This window comes from Ambystoma mexicanum, chromosome 4q (genome assembly GCF_040938575.1).
Source record: "Ambystoma mexicanum isolate Mex_15411 chromosome 4q, UKY_AmexF1_1, whole genome shotgun sequence".
Classification (NCBI taxonomy): Eukaryota; Metazoa; Chordata; class Amphibia; order Caudata; family Ambystomatidae; genus Ambystoma; species Ambystoma mexicanum.
The window spans coordinates 1,106,845,555-1,106,866,688 of NC_090928.1; the positions used below are offsets into that span (position 1 = coordinate 1,106,845,555).

At 44.6% G+C, this 21,134-nt stretch overlaps 1 protein-coding gene across 1 annotated transcript in view; it reads left to right on the forward strand.

Moving 5' to 3' along the window:
* CIAO2B (cytosolic iron-sulfur assembly component 2B) overlaps window positions 1-11,322 on the forward strand; it is a 99,357-nt gene extending 88,035 nt beyond the window's left edge. Inside the window, exon 5 of the mRNA XM_069608676.1 lies at window positions 10,930-11,322. Within this exon, the coding sequence (XP_069464777.1) occupies window positions 10,930-11,027 (98 nt within the window). The 3' untranslated portion in view covers window positions 11,028-11,322. The remainder of the gene's footprint in view (window positions 1-10,929) is intronic.
* Window positions 11,323-21,134: the final 9,812 nt, after the last annotated feature.

Here is a 21,134-nt window from a genome sequence, read left to right on the forward strand (position 1 = left end):
GAGGAAGTGGCTCCTGAGGTGGCGGGAGCCTGGAGTGCCCAAAGGTGTTCCCTTACAGTCTGCAGCAGGGGTTTGGAAGTTTTGTTGTCCCTGGGTCCAGTGCCGTGTGTCGGAGCATCTAAGGAGGTTTGGGCGTTGCGAGAGCCTAGTTTAGCAAGGGCACTGTGCAATCTCCAGATTGCCGGTTTTCTGCTGTCTGTCGCTGGGACATGCCGAGCGTGGGTTTCGGGTCCAGTGCCGGAGCGGAAGGGAGGAGGAGCTGGCGTTCCAGTGTGGACGACATAGGATCTGGTCAGCTGTATCATTGTGTCCTGTGAGTAACAGTAAATTTGAGGTGCCGGCGTGGAGGGGGTGCCAAGTAGTGTTGCCAGTGTGGCGTTCATTTGGAGGCCTGCATGTTTCGCCGTCATTTTGGCGTTGGCAGAAGTGCGGGGTCCCCGTAGTGGAGGAGAGAAACAATACAATCCCTCCGCTGCTGAAATGATCAATGACGTTGAAGGGGCGTTCCAGTCTCCATGGTCAGTAAGTTGGAACGTTGCAGCGTTGTGGACACGTAGGCTGCGCTCCGTGATTTCCCTCATCCAGGAAGTGAAACTCATTGATCCAACGTCCGCACCAACTTGGTGCAGTTTGGCTGTCCGGGTGTTGGTGGACTGCGGGGAGTGGACCACGCACAAAGTACAGTTGCTCATGGTGAGAGTGGCAAGGTGTCATGATCCAGAGTGCTCCCTGATGCAGGTAGTGAGGACAGCGTTGCGGACGGTAGTTTTGTCTGCAATAACTGTCGGAGAAAACAGCGTTTGGACTGTCCCATATTGACTGCCAAGAGCAGGGAGGACCATTATATGATGTAGTAATGGTATCTTGTAACTGTTGGGTCAGTGTGCGTGAAGTGGCATTTATGTGTTGTGGCCCTTATTGTTAGGAAAGGTTTCGTTTTTGGCCAGTAGGGGTGTGATTACGGGTGTGACTGTGCCTGTTGTGGCCTTTTATTTCTTGAAATGTTAAATGCTATTTTATAATGTCATGCATGTTGACATGCTTTTCTTTTAGGAAGGGTTTGGACTGTCTTTGGAGGAAATGTCAGTGTGAAGAGTAAATATTTTTGTTAAGGAGATATTTATTATTACCTTTCCGTGTTTTTTGGCGGTTAGCTCCTGGACTTGTGGGGGTGGGGGGGCACATTATTGACTTAACCTGCACTGGAACTTTATTTTCCAGTTCTGTTTTTCAACTATAGAGACGTCGTCAGTGGTGCACACCCCTATGTGCTAACAAATCAAATTATAATGTTCCTATTTTTTGTCTTGCTGGGGGGTGGGGGAGGGGTGTGTGTGTGTGTGTGTGTGTGTGTGTGTGTGATGCGTTTTAGAGGTGTGTGTGGGGTAACCACTGTGCTAGCCTAGTCGGTGCTGGGGGGGGTCCCACGTTAAGGTGGTGTGTGCCACTTTGGAAGTTTTGGTGGGTTTGACCAATGTGGTAGCCTAGTTGGTACTGGGGGGGGTCCCACATTAAGGTGGTGTGGCGTTATGGAACTAATGTGGGTGTGACCACTGTGGTGGCCTAGTTGGTGCCGGAGTTTCCACATCATGGTGGTAGTGTGCCTTTTTGGCAGAAATGGTGGTGTGACCACCGTGGTAGCCCAGCTGGTGCTGGGGTCCCACAGTAGGAGGTGGTGTGCCTTTTGGCAGGGACTAAGGGTGAGTAGAGGTGTACTGAATTTGCGAGGGATTAAGTGTCCCCTGGTGTGTAGAGTTCTGCGTGGTAGGGACGAGGGGTCCCGTGGAGTTGTGCTGTATCTGGCAGGGACTAGGGGTCCTGTGGTGCGTGGAAGTTTATTATAATTGGCAGGGACTTGGGGTCCCGTGTGTGCATAGAGAATTATGCAGGGCAGGGACTTTGGGGTCTTGTGGTGTTGAGGTGTGGTGTCTAGGTTGTACTGTGCAGGGGGGTGGGGGGCTCTTTTGGATCCTTTTGGTTAGTTTAGGTACGTTTTTTCACAGGGACTAAAGTTGTAGAGTACTTGTCAGGTTTGGTTGAGGTCAGAGGTAATGTGTTCTCTATTAAGAGTGTGTTGGAACTGAGGTTGTTAGTTGTGCTTGCTGTTGCTCTTTAGAGTTGGGTTAGTGCCCGGGTGTGGCAGCCCTGGTGCCCTGGGGTGCAGACCAGGGTGGAAGGATGTAAGTGAACTGAAGGTTTCTGATTGTTAGGTAGTGTATCCGTTTTGAGAACGCTGTGGGGTGGAAGGCCCTAGGTTTCAAGGGGCAGCTTGAAACAGGTGGAGTGCTTGTTTTTATTGTTTTTGTTCCTCGAGTTGTAATTCCAGTTCAGTTGAAGTGAGGTGCAGCCGTTACTACATGTCAGTGAGTTCCTCTTTTGTGAGATTTTATGAGTGGAGTTAGTGTTTGGAACTGTGTTCCTATTGGGATTGTGTCGTTGAGCACCGTTGTGTTCCTATTGGGATGGTGCACGGTTTTGTTTCCATCTACTTGGTGCTTTCGGGGTTTTATTAGTGTGGAGCGAGGTTTCAGTGTGCTTTTGTGCCTTTATGGTAGTGTAGAGTGATTTTTGCTCAAATGTTGGCCTTGGTGTGTGATTGGGCTTCTTTTGGACCGTTTCCTGGGGTTGGGGGTCTCGTGTCCATTTGGGTTCGGGTGTTGCTGGGGCAGATACGTGGTGGCCATGTGTATTTGTATTGGTATAGTGTAGGATGGTGCTGTGTGTGTGTGTGTGTGTGTGTGTTGGAGTGTACCAATGGTTGACGTTTTCCTATTATCGGAAATGACGGGAGGGGGAAGTGTTATAATGTATGTCTCCCCTCCTTTCCATTTCCCTCCCCTGGTGTGGTGATGTTACTGTGGAATGCCGTGATGTCACTGTGCTTGGAGTGTTGTGATCTGAATATGTGTTGGAGAAGGAGAGCTGGCTGGCAAGGAAGTGCCGGTGTTTCTGCTGTACTCTACTAATAAACCCATAGTAACTTACCTGCTGGCTCAGGTGTGTTGGTGAACCATACCACTTTGTTACACAATGCAACTCTGGTAGTGGGCAATTCAAGAAGGAATCTCCCCATCGGCTGTTCACCTAGCCAGAGACGAAAACACGGCAGCGGAAGCTCTGAGCAGGCAGAGCTCACCCTTTGGGGAACCACTCTGGTAGATCTGTTTGTGACCAAGATCAATCTGAAGTGCGAAAGATATTGCTCTAGGGAATTTCCCCCAAGAGGGGCTCTAGGAGACATGTTCGTAGTGGACTGGGAGTTTCCACTCCTATAGGTGTTCCCTCCGGTCCCATCATTCCGCATGTAATCAGGAGGTTGAGAAGAATCAGGAAATACATTATCTAATTGCCCTGGATTGGGCCAGGGGGATGTGGTACCAGGTCCTTCTGGACATTTCCATCTGTCCTCCGATGCGTCTTCCACAAAGGGAGGACCTTCTCTCGCGAGAGGAGGGTTGGGTTCTCTATCCAGAGGTCAAGACTCTCAACCTTCACGCTTGGTTTCTGAAAGGCTGAGATGCAAGGAGTGGGACCTCCCGGATGACGTAATGGAGGTGTTGCTTTCGGCCAGAAGACCAGCAACAAAGTCTCAGTGCCGTTGGAATAAGTTTTGCAACTGGTGCAAAGAAAATGTTGATCCTTCTGTGTCGGCTGTTTTTATCCTTTTTCCTATCCTTGGCTAATAAGGGCCTTCATATTGGTACCATTAAAGGCTACTTGTTGGCGCTGACTCAATTCCTCCAAAGGCTCTCTAATGCGTTCCCTCAATCTCCTTTCCAGGTTCCGGTTTGGGACCTCAATCTACTTTTAAAATTCCTGATGTGTCCTCCATTTCAACCTCTGCACACATGTCCGTTAAGGTTAACCTTCAAGACAATCCTATTGGTAGCTCTGACATCAGCCCGTAGAGTGAGTGAGTTGCATGCACTTTCATCCAAGCCACCCTTTACCATCTTACGCAAGGACAGGGTTGTTATAAGGGCCAAACCGTTCATTGCCAAAAATCATTTTGGACTTTCATTTGAGTCCAAAAATTGTTGTGCCTTCCTTCTATCCTCCAGCTCATCCTGGTAAGGAAGTGGAAAGACTCCATAGGTTGGACCCTAGGAGAGTGTTCAGCTTTTACATTTCCAGAATGTCCAAGTTGCGAGTTGATGACCAACTCGTTATTGGATACACAGGACGCAAGATAGGTCAGGCTGTTTCCAAACAGACCTTGTCTAGATGGTTAATTCTCACAATATCAAAATGCTACAGGCTGGCAGGTGAAGACCCTCCTGAAGGCTTGAGAGCTCATTCCACCAGGGGCATGGCTACATCTACAGCGCTTCATAGGGGTGTTCAATTAGAAATATCTGTGAAGCTCAACGTGATCTTCCATCCACACGTTTACTAAACATTACTTTCTGGTTTCTTCCATGGTTAGGATGGTACGCTTGGCAAAGCAGTACTTTGCTCTGCCCTTGAAAATGTATGAATTGTAATTCTACACCCTCCTCCAAACATAATACTGCTTTGGGAGTCTGTCAGAAATGAGGAATACGTGGGAGGACACGATCCATTCAAAGAACAAGTTACCCCTGCTAATGTTTCAACTGGATGTTCCTCCCACTTATTCCTCATCGCCTCCCAACCTACCTCTCAGTAGAATGTTCCTGTGCTATTACAGCTTTGGTTCCACCAAGGCAGAGTACGGCATGCCCCTATTTACGGGCATCTCTGCTGCAAGAGGAGGAAAAATGGAACTGAGGCCAACGGGTGCTGCGCGTGCTATATATACACACCCTTCGATGAAGACATCCCCGACAGAGGCCTTTGTGGGACTTCGACACAGCGCCCTCTACCGAAAATATTTTCCGAAGCAGCTGAAGCTGGACATTACGTGTCAAAGATGAGGAATCTGTGGGAGGAATATCCATTCAAAAGAATGTTACCAGGGGTAAGTAACATTTTCTTCTGCTGAGCATCATACTAAAGTTCTACCCCTTCACCCTCAGAATCTTCGAGGGGAGGGGGGAAGATAATCCTAAGGATAATCCTGACTAACCACTGCGATTCCTCCTCGTCAGCCTCCAAAGCGATTTCAGAGTGTTCTTTCAAAAGCCATACAGGTTTTAGACTTGCTACCTTTGGAAAAGCCAAAATCTTAACCTTTTTTTGAAGGTTAACTCTATCCTCGAGGAATCCATCTACAATTGGCCCAGCCATACCATCTTCAAGTCCTTATTCAATGTATAAACCTAAGTGAGTCCTTTAAGTCATGAGAAATCTTCCAGAGCAATCTCTTGTGTGTCAGCAGCTCTGAATAAGGGGAAGGATAAGAACACTGCTTCACTTTTGGACAAGCCCTCCAAGGCATAGGAATCCGAAGGCATACAAAATGGAATCTGTATAAATTACTGAATAAAAAAACAAAACGAATGGGATACTTCTGCTGTATGAAAACTACGAACAGCAGAAAATGTCGAATTTATATTCCATTCGATGCTGTTACAGTGAAGGTGAACAGGATTTTCCCTGCAGCCTTTTTCACTATAATCGCATTGGGGGTTGCAAGGGTGTACCCCGCAACCTAAAGGACCCTGCAGCGCTGGTTGCCATGCACGTAAGTGAAGTGCCGTCCTAGAGGAATGGAGTCAGCAGCAAACAGCGAGTGTGCCGCCATAAGCTAAGTAAGGGGGGTCATGGGGTGCGGGATACCGGAAATGGCTGCGGGAGAACTAAATAGTCATTTTCGTTTAAATAGCTTGTTTTTGTTTTTTTTTCTCCCGCTAATATTTCTCATTCGTTCTAATCATGGACAACTATGAGAATTTGACCGCATTCCAGCTTGGTTGGCACTGAGATCAATCTATTCTGCCTCTGTTTTGGCAGCATACAATATTCAAAGTTGGGATTTGTTGGGTACATTTGCTTCCTCTAGAAACTCAGGAAGGATTCCACTTCTGGCTTTCAGAAGGAAAAGAATCGGTCTTCCGACAGTTTACGTGAACAAACACTTAACACATACTTCGAGAGTTTGAATGTGGCACTGGGTGTGCGAGGGGAAATTCTTATTGCAAAACGTCCTCGCTGCATGGTGATATAAAAGGTTGATTTGCTCTTTTTTCCATCCACTGGTGAGGCGGTCCTTCCAACCAGATTGTTGTAATAGCACCTAAAGCGTGAAGTGCCACTACTCTAATGGAGTCTGGTTACTTTCTCTCTTGCACCTTTTAAAGCAAAGCAGGTTACAAAAGCAAACCCTATGATCTTCATCTTTGCAGTTTCTTTCTAAAAGTAATCCTCCATCCTCCTTAAATCTCGGCCCTGATCAGGGAATGTCTTGCTCTAAATATTCCACCTATGAACCTGTCCCAACTGAAGCCTCCAGCATCATTGCAAGAGATTTAGAACATCCTCGTGCTCTGTCACATAGGCTTGGTCCCAGGGGTTGAGAAATTATTTCGCTTTTATTCTCGTTACTTGTTGTATCATCCTCAAGAAAACATGAGGAATCGGACCAATTTCGGATCTGTCCCCTGCTCCGCTAATTTCAAACTACAGAGACCCTTACAAAAATACTCTGGCCCAAATGTGGGAGGCTCTTCATATACGAGGCTGGTTAAAGTGGGACTCCTTTATCCACATTTTAAGACATCAGTTACTTAAGATTTTTGGTCGAAGTGTACAAAAAAGTAGTGGAACTATGTTCCCTGCTCGTCTTCCCCCACCAACACCATTGTCGCAGCCCCTCTCATTTGCAATGCAGCCCCCCAAACACACCTGCTGTTGAAGGGAATGTTCAGTGCAGTACACTGAAGTGCAAGTTTCAACTTCTTCCTACACTTTTATTTTACAACTAAACCATTCTGGAACGGTTTCTTTTTCAAATAAAAGTATACAAAAAATTAAACTTTTTTAAAGTACCACCCACTCGAATTACTGTCGAGCATGCAGCGTATTCACAAAACTACTTGTAACTTGCCTTCAGAAAATGCACAACTAGCCCTTTCTGGACTGAATAATCTGAGTGCCCTCTTAGAGTGTAGTAATCTCGTCTGTTCTGTTATTGAGACCCTTGCCTTGTTGGACTTTACCATGAAGCTGATGACATCTGGCCTCCTTCCTTCCCAAAGGATTCAATTCATAGGAGCTGTTTTTGACACGAGACTGGTAATGTCGTTTTTCCTACATACCGGATTCTACCCTAGAATCAGATCCTTCGTCACATACACCTAAGCAGACTTTTACCTGGTGGTCTCCTTCCTCTTATATTCTGATAAATCATGTTCTCCAACTCTGACCAGTTGTTGGACCCCCAATTTAAAAACATTGCAGTCAGAAAGGAAATACTTAAATTACTTATAATTGGTGAAATCTGGCGCACTCTCTACTCGATGGCTCACCCATGCACCCTCCTACTTGTCCAATCACAGTAACCACCAATGCGTCCCTGTGACTGGGAATAGTGCTAACCCTTGCCAATATCTGGCACACAGCCTCTAGGATTCTCAGGACAGACTTATCTATATAAATCTTTTTCTAATTAATGGCAATTTTTCAAAGCCTACATTCTTTCAATTCCCCTGCCCCCTTATTCATGGGTCGTGGCCGAGGTTTACACCCACAATAGGACCACCATGTTTCATCAAAACGAGGAGAGGGTAATGAAATCCACTCCCTTTTGACTTGTGTCTTTTGCCCCACATTTCTTCGATGGCATCCCATTTAGGGAGAGAAGGATTTGAAAGTGGATCCTTATTCAGACCCACATAAAGGGCAAATGAGCAAGATGATTTTTTTCAGTTTTGTGACAGTGGGTTTTCCACCAAAAGAGTTGCTTGCAACAGTGACCACACGGTGGATGGCCTCAAGCCATGGAATGCGGCTTGTTCGCTTGGAGGCTTTCAGTCTGGATTTGTGGCAGAAATTCTTATATTGTCGCTCCCCCTTTTTCTCTGCTTCAGACCTTGCTGTGGTTCAGAACAGAAATGATCCAGTGGGCGAGTTGGCATTGTTTGTTTATTAAAATATATAATTGTTTGTAAGCTTCTGTTTAATATGTGCTCCTGTAACTAACAGACCTCACTTGAATTATGCAGTATGGATAAACTAGTGAGATAATGGATCCTAGGTGAGAAAGCCTAAGTGGAAATGACCACCTTGTGTGTATAAACACAGTGAATTGCTTATGACACAAATATCAAGCAAAGGTTCATTGTAATAGTGCATGGTCTTTTCTTGTTTTTATTTCTCTTGATATAAATAGTAAAATTCAAAGGAAAGTTTTATTTTCAAAGGCACAAGCCGTTCAGTCGTCCAAGGCATTTTGGTCTTCAGACCATCGTCAGGGACCCCATTCTAAAAAGCGAACAAACCGTTTCTGTAACTAAACTCCATGTCTTTTTGTTTGTTTTTTATTATTTATAATGCGCAAGCGTACCCGGAGGTATCAGGGCGCAGCCTTTACAAGAATTTCGAAGCTTAGTTACAGTACACATAAGAAATGAGATGCATCAGTTATTTACATAGCAGCAGTAGGGCCAACCGGACGATATATACATGGAGGAAAGGGGCACGCGTGGTTACAATGTGTGCAGGTAGCGCTGGGCATTTAATAATGTTGGTTGGTATCCAGTTTCAGCCATGAGACTACCCTGGAACGGAAGCTCTGAAAGGGCAGGTCCAATGCTCAGATTGGGTGGTAGGGAGTTCCAGAGTTTGGCTGCTTTCACCGGGAAGCTGTTGCCCCAATGGTGGCACGTTTGTATTGAGGAATGGATGAGCAATGTTTGTAGGCGCTTCGAACGGGTCTTGAAGAGGACTCTCTGTGGAATCTGTTAATCAGGTGGGTAGGGGAAGCAGCATTGAGAGACTTATGGATGAGGGATGCCGTTTTTAAGAGAATTTATCTCTAGTGGAGAGCCAGTTCTGTAGGCTAAGTCCTGTATTTTTTACCTGTCTTGTAAATGAAACATTTTTTCATCGTCGTAGTAAGCATCTTGCTTACTTAGTGAGACTTGGGCATTAAATCGTAAACCTAGAAATGTTTGTCTGTTACACTATACACAATACTTGTTCAGTATTTCCGTTGGATAAATTCTGCCTTTTAAACAGAAAATCCTACCTGATCTCTTTTTGTCTTTAGTATATCCACCTGGGTTGTGTTCTTAATGTCTGCAATAAGGGTAATTCCTTGTTGAAGGCTAATTCCCTGTAAATAACTTGACTCCTTGTCTGCCCCTGCGCATCTTCTGTTATGCTTTACCATAGTTTGTTCACTTATCAGAATTGGGTCCCTGAAGATGGTCTGGAGATTCTCTCATTTCGAAGGTACTTAAACCCTGACCGCTCATATGCTCTCTCTCCAGCCCAACACTTTGAATCTCTATTTTCAGATTCATAACCAGTGGGATGGAGGAAGAGCAGTACACCGATGTAAGAGAGAACTGCCTTCATGGTGATTCCAAAAACTCGAAATACTTACTCCCCCAACCACCTTTACAATGCCCTCCCAGCCCCCTTAAAAGCATCAACTGTGCAAAACCCTCCACAGCAAAAATAAAAACAAAAGGTGATGGTTGAAGATTGGTGATGAATGTGTGATCAGTGTTTGGCGTGTGGATGATGCTTGTGCATTCAGACACCCAGTATACGTTTCTTAGTGGCCGCACCCTTTTGAGAAGCCATTTTCCCATTTAACTTGTGGTGCAGGCTGACCCAACCAAGCGGTTATGAAGAAGGGAGAGCAAGGACGAAGAACCCCGAAATGACTGTGGGGGTCACTTGCCCTATATTGAATAAGCTATTTTATTGTCCTGCAACTATAGGACCTTTTGACAAAACTAGACTACAATTTGCAGTGAAACTGTAAAAATGCCTTCTATTAGAAAATCTTTTAGAGATTTTAAAAATGTTTCCAGTGGAAGTTTGATTTTCACCAGAATTTATGTTCGTGGAGCAGTTGATTGTGTTGAACTACTAGAGATCAGGAAGGAGTGGGTGTCTAGAACACACACACTCACACTGCTGCTGGGACCATATTCCTGTTCCAGGCTTTCCTTTTAAAAGTTATTGGCATGGTTTACATTAGTCATGTTAAGGCTACAACTCGGTGTATTTTTATTTTTAAAGTGAGCCCTCAGGTCGGTGACTTAAAACCTGGTGTGTCCTGGTCACCTTAAAATAAAAAAATAAAAATGGTGGATACTTGGACCCTGGCCCGTGTCTGGCATGAGAATGTTGTGATGGTGGAACACTGTAGGGACTATAATTTTCTTAGCAGTGGGTGTCTTTTTTGCAGTGTACAATAGCGTGTATAGGCGCCTTATAAAAGGTGTTACAGAAGTGCAATTGCCTATTTCATTCTTCTGCCGCACAAGAGGCCAAGCGCAGTCCGAGTCTGTGATCAGGAGGTTGCACATAGTTCTTCTGTGCAAGAAGGAAGAGTTGGCACTTCAAGACTCTTAATAAAAACACATTAAAATAAGATTGATGTTTGAAAATGGCAGCCAGCATAGCACGCGTCTAATAAATATACTGGGAGTCGAAGACTGAAAAACGTGCATGGAAGTGTTCTGCGATTGGGGTCAGGCTTCATGTGCACAGTGAGACTTGCTGCAAATGGAACAGCACTACTAAGTGTGTGTGTGTGTGTGTGTGTGTTTTGTGTGTGTGTGTAAAATGATCCGTGGACATAAAAATTACTGCAAGAAAAATAAATCAAAAGAAAATATTCTCGCATTGATATTCCTTTCTTCTGTTCAATTTCTGTTAATTGCACCATTGTTAGTTGTGACTTCTAGTTTGCTGGAGATGTATCGTTTTCTACAGACATGGACAGTGAAATTTAAACCTGCAAAGTATATCTCGCTACTGAGGATTACCGTTTTGAACGAGTTTTTTTTAATTTCAATGACGTCTCGTGTTTTTTTTTCCACCCTACAGTGAATAAACAGCTTGCGGACAAGGAGCGAGTTGCAGCGGCCTTGGAGAATGCGCATTTGCTAGAAGTTGTGAACCAATGTTTGGCATCTCGGTCCTAATTCTGAAGCCAGCACACAGGCCCAACGACGTTTTTCAGTTTGTTATTGAATTAGCAAGAATAGCAAAACTAATATTAAATAGTGTTTCCCTTAATACAAGAAGACAACCATTGCCTGGCTCTACTGGAGTTTTCACAATCGGAAGCAGCACAGTTTTACAAAAATCTTTCAACTCTCATCTCACTTGTCATTGTTTAGTTAAAAATGTGTATTTTTATTTTATCATAAGTGATATTCCTTTACAAGTCCTAAAAGTTCAAATTGAAGTTGTAAATAAAATGCTATCTGAAATAAAGTAGATGGTTCCATGGTTCTTTTCTTTACTATTCAGAGTGTAGGAGTTAAAAATGATACGGTCAGTACGGTCCCTAGTGACACTCTTGATCTAAAACGAGGTGGTGTGGTGATGCAGTAAGGCACCAATGACCTTTGGTTAAAGGTCTCGGATGGCTCAATATGATGGGTGGTCCTCTCATGAACAGTGTTTGTCCGTGGGATTTCCAGTTTTAAACTGCACTTCTGCCAAAACTAAGATCAAAATGAAAACGTAAATGCTGGCCCATCATCCCACTTATTTATCACCACACGTCGCCCCGTCGGGTTCCCTTCATAATCCTGCACTATCCCCTTTATTTCTGTCCACTGAGGCCATTCTACTGCTACTTCTTTTTACATACAACGTTAACGAAGAAGCCGGTTTCTACAATGTCGCTTTCTCGTCTCCATTGGCGGAAAACCCGCTCGTTAACCGAAGCATTGGATAATGCAAAGGAACCGAGACAATAAATTGTTACTTGACAAGCAGGTATTGTTGCCACAACTGCTTTTCCCCAAAGGCATCGGGTGCCATGCAGAGTCGGAATCGTAGAAAGCCTTGTGCCCTGCTACTGAACCTCACCACTACTTTGCTTGGACATGAATTTTTTTAGCCTTGCCTTTTGCTGCCAAGGTTTTGCTTTTATAAATTCAGAACTAAGATGGTCTAAGATTTCACTTAACCACATTCCAAAACTGCAGGTTGTGTAACTGTGCACCTTGGTTTATTTCTCTACTTGATTGCTTTAATGTTTTTAAGCTGGAATCCCTTGATGTTCTCGTATTTCTTGAGATAAGTTCAAATCCGTGCAGATGTGTGCATCTTTGGCGTGAGCATCTGTCCTCGGTTCACAGTAGGCTTGGCCAGTACCCTTTTAGATCGACATGTCGATCTTGCATTCACTGCATGGAATACATATGTACTGGACTGAATGGTCTATGAAAGCACATTTCAGGTCTTTATCTTGGCATCAATGCACTTCTTACTCTGTTACGGTTTAACGTACATTTTGCTAAAGAGCTTTGTAGCATCTGAAAGTTGTAAGATTTAACTTTTCAACCGGGCCCATTCCCATGTCTGGAGTGGAGTCGAGGGAGGTCCAAGGGCGTTATGTGGATGTGTGCCCGCCCCCTGTTTCAGAGTGTAGCTGAATGCTTGTGGTCCCATCATTCTAATCTCATTGAAGAGGAGAGATGGCAAGTGGGTGCAGCCTGACTGCACCCTGAAGGTGCTTGAGCCAGACGATGGACGTGGCAGGAGCTCCAGTGGCTCTTATGGGGAGGGAAATGGGGACCTGTGTGGCTTGGTATGCCTCGCCTATTGAATGATATAAGTTATTTATAACGCGCTTAATGCCCATAGGTTTCTAAGCGGGGATCCAGGGGTCAAATCTGTTGCTCTGTCGTCTTGCTTCCAAGGGGAGCATGTTGCCCCTGAGCAATTCCCCCCCCCCCCCTGAGCTATCTCACCAGCCCACTGTTCTTGATTGATGATGCAATTCTGCACTGGGCTGCTGGTGTAATTACTGCTAAAACCAATTCCATATGTGGAGACTCCAGAGGAAAGCAGTCACCTTGCTGTGTACCTATTCTGCATTTGCAAGGCCCCCTACTGCTCTCCATTCAGGCTGGCACCTGCCACGCCCTCTCACCGTTCCCAACGGAGATCAGTTAGGTGCCTACAAGAGGGTGTGTGGGCACCGGACTGATCTCAGTTTGGCTCTTTTTGACTCTCGGAATTCGTTTCTGGTGCTGTTTGTACTAGATTGTATCACTGGTCTAAACCTGTGTGTTCGAGGTGAGTGTGCCAGGAGACTACTTGTCCAGCTTGTTTCTTCTTTTTGTAGATGTTGGGCTAGCCAGATCAGCACAAAGTGCAGGTAGCATTTCCACAATGACCACTGGGAAGGGGTGGTAGAAGACTTCCAATTTGCAACACAGAAGCCGAGAAGCAAAATTATTTACTTTCAAATCGGAGTCCAAGTTTAATGTCTGTTAGTGCTGTGCAGCCATTGACTCCACTATGTCCTTTTGTATGCTCCGTCTGAGGCAATTTGTAATCTGGTGTCTACCTGCTTTTTATTTTTGAATTATCGATTTCTTTAATTATCGTTCACCTTCCCTTGTGGCGTTTCATTAGTTTCCTTTATAGCCATACTACTTTATATAGTTTTGCAGTATGTTTTCAGTGTTTGGCACGTGACTCTTAAGCAGCATATATTACGTCCCTCAGCTCTCCTGACACCATTCTTGGTTCTGTTGCCGCCTGAGATACTGCCTGGCTGTACCCTGTATGCTGGGGCTTTTGCCGATTTCCCCCATTCACCTGAGAACTGTGACTTAAGCTCTGGGAGACCTGCTGGGCCATGCAGCCTGGGATGCAGGAACAGATGGGGAGATGTGGATGCCTGGACCCAGTACCTGAGACATTGGTTACCTGGTGGAGCTTGAGCTGATAAAAAGGCAGAAAGAACACATTTCAAACAGCAATTGAACCCCAGCCCCAAGTGAATAATGACATTATTGAAGGCACAGAAAGCACTGAAATCTTTTTTTGCAGCGGTCCTCTCTCAAAGCTTTAACCTAAATGTGGTGCAATTGCACATACCCAAGACTCTGAGAGCCCTGAAATCACATTAGTCAAAACTCTCTAGATGCCAAAAGAAAGTAATGAGTGTGGGGAAAAAGCATTGCAACATCAAACCTTGAATTCTGTGCTACATGGATGGGCTCACGTACCACAACCATGTGTAATCTGTATCTTACTGATAGGCGTGAAAGCACACGCCAAGTGATTTATGCGGGCGCAAAACTCATAACGTACATTTGGGGTCACTAGCCTTTGGTTGTTTTCTAGATTATTTGAAAGTTGGTCATGTCTGTCGGAGAAAGCTAATTACAGAGCAGCAAAGCAGTACATTTGCTTCCTTTCCTCAGCAAGTTTATTAAGAGTAGTTTTGGATTGGCTGCACACCTGGATTACTGATCAAATACTCTTCACACCTTTCCATTGTGGGTTTTGGTCGGGGTCTAGGTCCTGAGTGCCACCCTTCTCATATTAGATGATATTTATAAAATCGTTGGATGGCGGTTCGGGTCTGTTGATCGTACTCGACCTTTTGGCCGTGTTCGATTTTAATATCGACCACGAAGAGCATGTATGGGGATTGGAGGCTAGGTCCTGGAGTGGTTTTGCTCTTTTCTGTGTGAGACAACTGGTTTTCATAGGAGATAATCGCTCTGATCATATTGGTATTCCATTTGTTGTCCCCATGGGTCTATTCTAGCCCCTTTGTTTAATCTATACATTGTAATGCAAGGAGATCTTGCTATTAAACACAGTAGCAATGCACCAATATGCTGACAACCCACAAGTAGATAGTTCCGCTTTGGCATTTTACAGTAGTCTTGAGCGCAGGGAGTTCTCATTCAATCATTGAGTCCTCGGGTATTCATTAAGATGCTAGGATACATTTGATGAGGCTGAGCTATAAAAAAATAATTGTAGAATTGCCTGGATTAGGTGGCCATTTTACGGGCTCTTGGCTACACCCTCCAAAACTGAATATTCTAGCAAGTCTCCTCCAATAATAGCGAGGGTTCATCCCATGTGACATGTTAAACACTTCATATGTGTTACTGCCTCATTGCTAAGCCAATTTATGAAATGCTCCCCATGTGGGGACACTACCTGGCATGTGGAGTAGAGGATTATTTTACACATGGTGGCTCCAAGTGGCATCTGGTTATTGTGAAGTCAGGTGGGTATAAGGGCATTTGCAATTTCACTTGGAATACAAGGGTTGCAACCGAGACTGTACAATTCATATGTGCATTGATGACTATACATGGTAAACGAGGCATTGCCTGGCATACATTGATGATCATTGGATACACTTGGCGCATAATGGCAGCACCGGGCCACTGATGCTGTATCTCGCAAATGAACAGTACACCTCCGGGAACGGGCATTACCTGACCTAAGAAGGCACTACATGGGCATTTGATTCTTCACTTGCCATAAGATGTACCCGTGGGCATGCACGGCACTGGGTTGCATAGGTTGACTGGATCTGGATTATGCAAAGGCACCTACCTTTGTCAGCATTATTTGGGCATTTGAGGCAGCGCAAGAAGCTGTATGCTGCCTCATTTCACGGTACCTGGCAGGCAGAGCTACCACTGTGATAACTGATCCTATGGGGCTGCCCTGGCACAGGAAGGCAGTGCCTTTTGAAATGTGATTCTGCTCTGTGTACTCTTGCCTATAATGTCTGCACCCCTGACACATCTCAACAGAACTCTAGATAATATATAGATGAACAATAATTCAACCTTGGGTTTGCTGAAGTGACATTTTTGTTATCACTCAAACCCAAAATATAGCTTTTGTTTGTATCGGTGATGTCACTATACAGTGAATTGATGTTCCTAGGACGCTCGCTTGAGGGAAATTGTTTGTGAAGCCTCACCTGTGTTAGAAGTACCTCCTGAGATTGTAGGGCCGGTTTTGAAAGGCCTTGTCAGACCGCTGAACATTGTAGGCCGAATCTTCTCGTTCTCTAATCTGCCTACGGCCATTACTCACTTGGGAGGCTTTCACACTTAGTTGGAGACTTCTGTTCTCAGGTTTCTGGTGAGGGGACAGAATAGTGTGAGGAGCACCCTTCCATGCTACCTGGAGGTGGGAAACAGAAAAGGCACCTTGCAATGGGCAGCCTACTGTCTGGCGGACTGGTGCAGAGTTACTTCCTATATGACATTGGTGACAGCCATCAGGAGGCAGCAACTCTCCCAGGGTTGGCAATGGATGCTGAAGTGCCTCTGCACCTCCTCAGCTGTCCTTTTCACCAGATACATTAGAGCTTAGACCACTGACCTTAGCGAGCCTATGAAAATACAATATTTACAGTCCACCAGCGGAAAATGCAATCTTGCAGAGCTTGTTTTACTTAGCAGTCCCCAATTAAAAGTTGGCCATTAAAGAGGCTATGCACTCGTGGGTCCCATGTCACTCCCCAGAGCATCAAGGTGTGCTCCTAATGCCTGATCTGTGGTTAAACAATCGATAAGAGATGTGACCTACTATATCTAAGGCATCATGACCTGCGTTTTTTTAACCAAAATGTGTGCCCTGATGATACAACCAGACTGCTTGTTGACATTATTCTAAAATGGCCACAGCCAGATGGGCGCCAGCCGAGCCATTGAGAGGTCCAGCATCTACTGTAAATTCTGGATACTAATGCCTTTTCCCCTTTCTGAATTGTTTCTAGTTCAATGTACTTTCTCAGCCTCCTCTACCTACCACTATAGACTGATCATATTGGCTTTCCTTTGTGGCGTTTCATCCCTCTTGCATAGCTAATCTTTTCATATGCCACTCAAATTTGATCATGGCGGTATACAATATCTAGGTCAATTATGCCCGTAATTCAATCGCTGCAAGAGTTGTCCTACTCCTGAAGCTTTACTCTAATCCTGGTGGTTTCTGGTGCTACACATTTAAAAGGTCATAGTGTAGGTCTGATCTTTGCTGGGGATTACTGTACAAGGATTGGTACCCTGCTGCCTCTCTTTGGGACAGATAATGTAGCCATTGCCTAGTCTTTACATTTATCTACCTGATTGGAAGCCTTGGATTGGATACACGATCGCCCTTGGGAAGCCTCTGATGTCCGATTTTGTAGGCATTCTCAATTGACTCGCCACCATTCTTCCATCTAAATCACACCCACCCTTGAATCTCTGCTGGCAATACTGAACGGATTCCCTGCGGCATTAGGACAACTCATCCTTCATAGAGAATCTGTCACTAAACTAAACCTGCGGGCTCATTAAATCACAGCAGGTTGGTGGAATGCAAAAAATGACCACTACGGAGGAAAAGTGGGCCCAAGTATGCATGATAAAATAGCCAGACGTTTATAGAAGGCTATCAAACATATATGAAATGGCTCCACTGATTAAACCCAATGGAGCACTAGCGCCCACACCATAGGGCTCTGTTGTGGGGTAGATGGCTGCCACTCAAGTTTAGTCCTGAGCCGAAGGTGAGGCCGCTGAGGATGAAGGTCATTGGGCACAAAATAGAGCCCAATGATGAGGGCTCTTGCGCTACTAGAGTTGGTGCAGGGCAAAAAAGAGAGGCTCACCTTGGGCTTCCTGGGACAGCTAGCCCAGGATGCCTTGCCTAGTACCCAGTGCATACACATCACAAAGGCATGAAACCTTTACAGGCTGTTGGGCTCCATTCCTGGATTGCTGATTGCGTAGAGACAAGGAAACCATGAAAAAGGCAAAGGCGAGCCATTGAATATAGTTTTATACTGAGGCATTCCAGTCCTCCGGAGAGCACTCTGAAAGGTGTTAAAAGCCCACACTCAAGTTATGGGCCTGAGACAAATCTGAGGATGCATAACAAGGGTAAGAGATAGCACCTGTTACAGTCCTCTTCCCCTGGGGCTCTAATGCCATCATAAGGTGGCTTCATCACAAAAACAGATTAAAAGCATCTTAAAAACCAAAGGAAATGGTTGAAGCGGGTTTAGGAACCTTTCAGTGAGTAGTGTCCAGGTGGAATGTTGGGTAAGGGAAACCTGGTATGGAGGCAGAATGTTGGCATAGAATCGTGAATGCTTGTAATCAAACCTTCGTGTCTGGTGGGGGGGGGTGTTGAGGTTGGTATTCCTAATGTCCCAAAGCAAGCAATGGCGATAAGGTATACTTTTGGCACCTAATGGCCAGGAATTCCATCCTCGCCCCCGGGCCCTAAGGCTTTTAGCACATGGGGTGGCCTGAATTCCTTTCATGCCTCCCCCCCGCCCGGCCAATATGGGATGGCCTTGGCTTCCCCGCTGCATAGCGCAGCCTAAGAAACATGGCCGCATTGAGAGACATCACATTCAACTGACTGTGCGGGCAACGGTGTGCACAGAGGCATAGCATGCTGGGAGGTCGCTGTCGCTCTAGGAATAGCCCAATAGGACGGTTTGGTGTGCAGAGTAGGTTTAGTGGAGCCAAGGGGCGGTCAGGGTTGTTATAAAACTCAAACGTAAATATCACATCGCTTCTACGAGACTCACTCTGCACTGGCTCCCCGTGGAGTCTAGAATTTTGTTCAGGACTCTAACCATAATTCAAAACTGTAAACAAAACGGCTCCTCCCTATGAGATCTAATAGTAGAGCCCTAAGATCAAATAACCAACATCTATTGTTCCGAAATGCCGAACCGCAAAGATGGCCAACTCAGACTTCTTTTCCATCCAGACATATTGTCTGGAACTCTCTTCCCCTGGAGATGAGAAGTATTGAGTCACTTCAGATCTTTAAGAAGAGGCTGAAGATTCATCTTTTTAACTCTGTTTTTAACCTTTTATCAAGAATGTTAGTCTTTCCTGATCTTTCTCTACAATGTTTTGCTTGATGTGTCTTTCTGTTTTGTTGCGCCCTCACGCCTTAGGGTCCATGGGCGCACTATATAAATGTTTTTAAGTAAAGGCAGGGACTAGACACAATCGGTGAGTCGAAGGAAGCCGATGGAGAACAGAATTGTATTGAGCCCAAGGTTGCAAGTGGCAACATTAGAGGAACGCGTGAACTTGTGTGTGTGTGATTGAACTTTTGGGAAAGCCCGAGCAGGGCCAGGTGCAGAGTGGTCAGGCACTCATTCGAAAGACTCTTGCTGGCCCCTTTTGTGTTGAAACTGCAAGTACCAGAAGGCCCTAGGAAAGGGTGGCATGAGCTGTGTAAGGTATTTCAATCAGGCACTCACCCAGGTCTCGCCTAGCATGTAGCGCGCAATGAAACCCTTATTTATTTTTGTCTAAGTTCAATATTCTGAATGATATACCACTCATATCACACCAGTCTCAAAATACACCCCCATGTCACACTCAACCAGGAATCAGGCTAGTTTGTAAAGGTAAAGATGTATTTAATATTCAAATCACACAAGTTTAATATTTATATATATGGGGCAGCAGTCACCCAAGGGGTGACAATACAATTCAAAAATAAGCAAAGCAATAGAATTTTCTTATACTGATGCAAAATAGAAACACAGGAAAAATAACAGTTTTGCTTGGTGCACAGATAGTGTTTAGGTTGTTTAAATACACATGAGCATTCCTACACCAATGTGAGTAACCAGCAGGTATTCAGGAATAAAAGACAAGTCCTAGAGTTTATCGGCAATCTTCCCTGCCCAAACAAGAGCGAACAACCATTTTGGCAAATGACACTTTTAAACTGACACATGAAAATTTCTTTGTAAAATACTGCAAAATGGTCAAAAATGCTTAAATAGAGAAAAATTCGAAGGAAAGCAACTCTAAACAAGTCCTAAGACACATGAGCTATTATATAAACAATATACACTTTAGATCAGGATGGGATGGAAGAAGCACTTTGAAATGGGCAAAAGACACATGTAACGTTGGCTAAATTGCAAATTCACTGCAAACCTTTACTATGCGATATTGGAGAAAAATGGGTCAAATACACTGTTCCGCAATGTTAGTTGTGGATGTAGCTGAGGGTCTTACGGATGTGAGTTTATTTCGTTTCTATCTTTAAAACTGAAGAAGTTATGGAGGTTTAAGTGAGAGGCGTTTTTGCAAAATAGGTGCGAAAATGCAAACAAATTGGATTTAAAAATGACAGATGGGTTTTCTTATACTATATTAATGACTATGAAAAAGAGGAGACCACACATGAACCTTCACGGCTACATGGCCAGCACAACCATTCACGTGATGGGTCCTCAATTTCTTCATAGATTTACTTTAGTTACTTCAAAATCACTAGGGAGTTATGGTGTTGTAACACAGATAAGAGAAAATCGGCGCAAGAAGGATTTTAACAAAACTATGGTTCTGAATTAAAGATGGGAGGGGTTGAGATGGGGCTAATACAATGCAAATATATTATGGGTCACTGTAAATCCTATTATACTTACAGTCCTTTATGATTAAATTGGACCATCTGGTTCTGGTCATGGGGTGGATCAGGTCTACCGGCAGCAGGGCACCTCTGGAGGGATTCAGATCAGCGGTGTGGTTTTGGTCAATTTCGGACTGTGCCTCAGGTTGGATTAGGATGGGCCCCTTCTGGTTACTGGACACGGTAGATGGCAGGATGCAAGTTTCAGCGGGCAAGCCTTAATGGTAGCAAGCCAAGCTCAATCAGAATTATTCTTTTATGTTCCGGAGGTTTGCAATTGGGTCAAGCTAGCAAGCTTCTGCAATGCTAAAGCCTGGATTCTGCAAGGAAATCTGGATCTTCAAACAATTCAGGAGTCGGCTACAAGATGAAGAGTTCTGGAATAAGGTGCTTTGCTGAAATCTGGATGGGTTCTGGAAGCAGTGTGTTCTGGAAGCGTGTGTTCTGGAATCAGTGTGTCGAAGTGTAGTGAAACTCCTATATTTATCCATTACAAAGTTTATGGCATGGGCAGAACTTCAAAAACACACCCCTATGTCTGTGAGTGGCTACAGGCATGTGCTTTGTCCTGGTTGGCAGTCTGAACAGAGCCGTCATTTTATGACAGGATTTAGGAACTCCCACATGGAATTTTACCAAAACATACTTTTGCACAAATGTACATTTCTAACATTGTATACCTTAATAAAATTGGACACATTTTATATTCGATTGTCTACATTTACATTCACTTCTCCTCATCTTTGTGAGAGCTGTCTTGGTCATTCTATGGATTTTTATCAATTTTACCCATAACACTTTGGATTAATAATTTCTAATTTGGTACGTCTCTGGGCGCTTATCAGTGG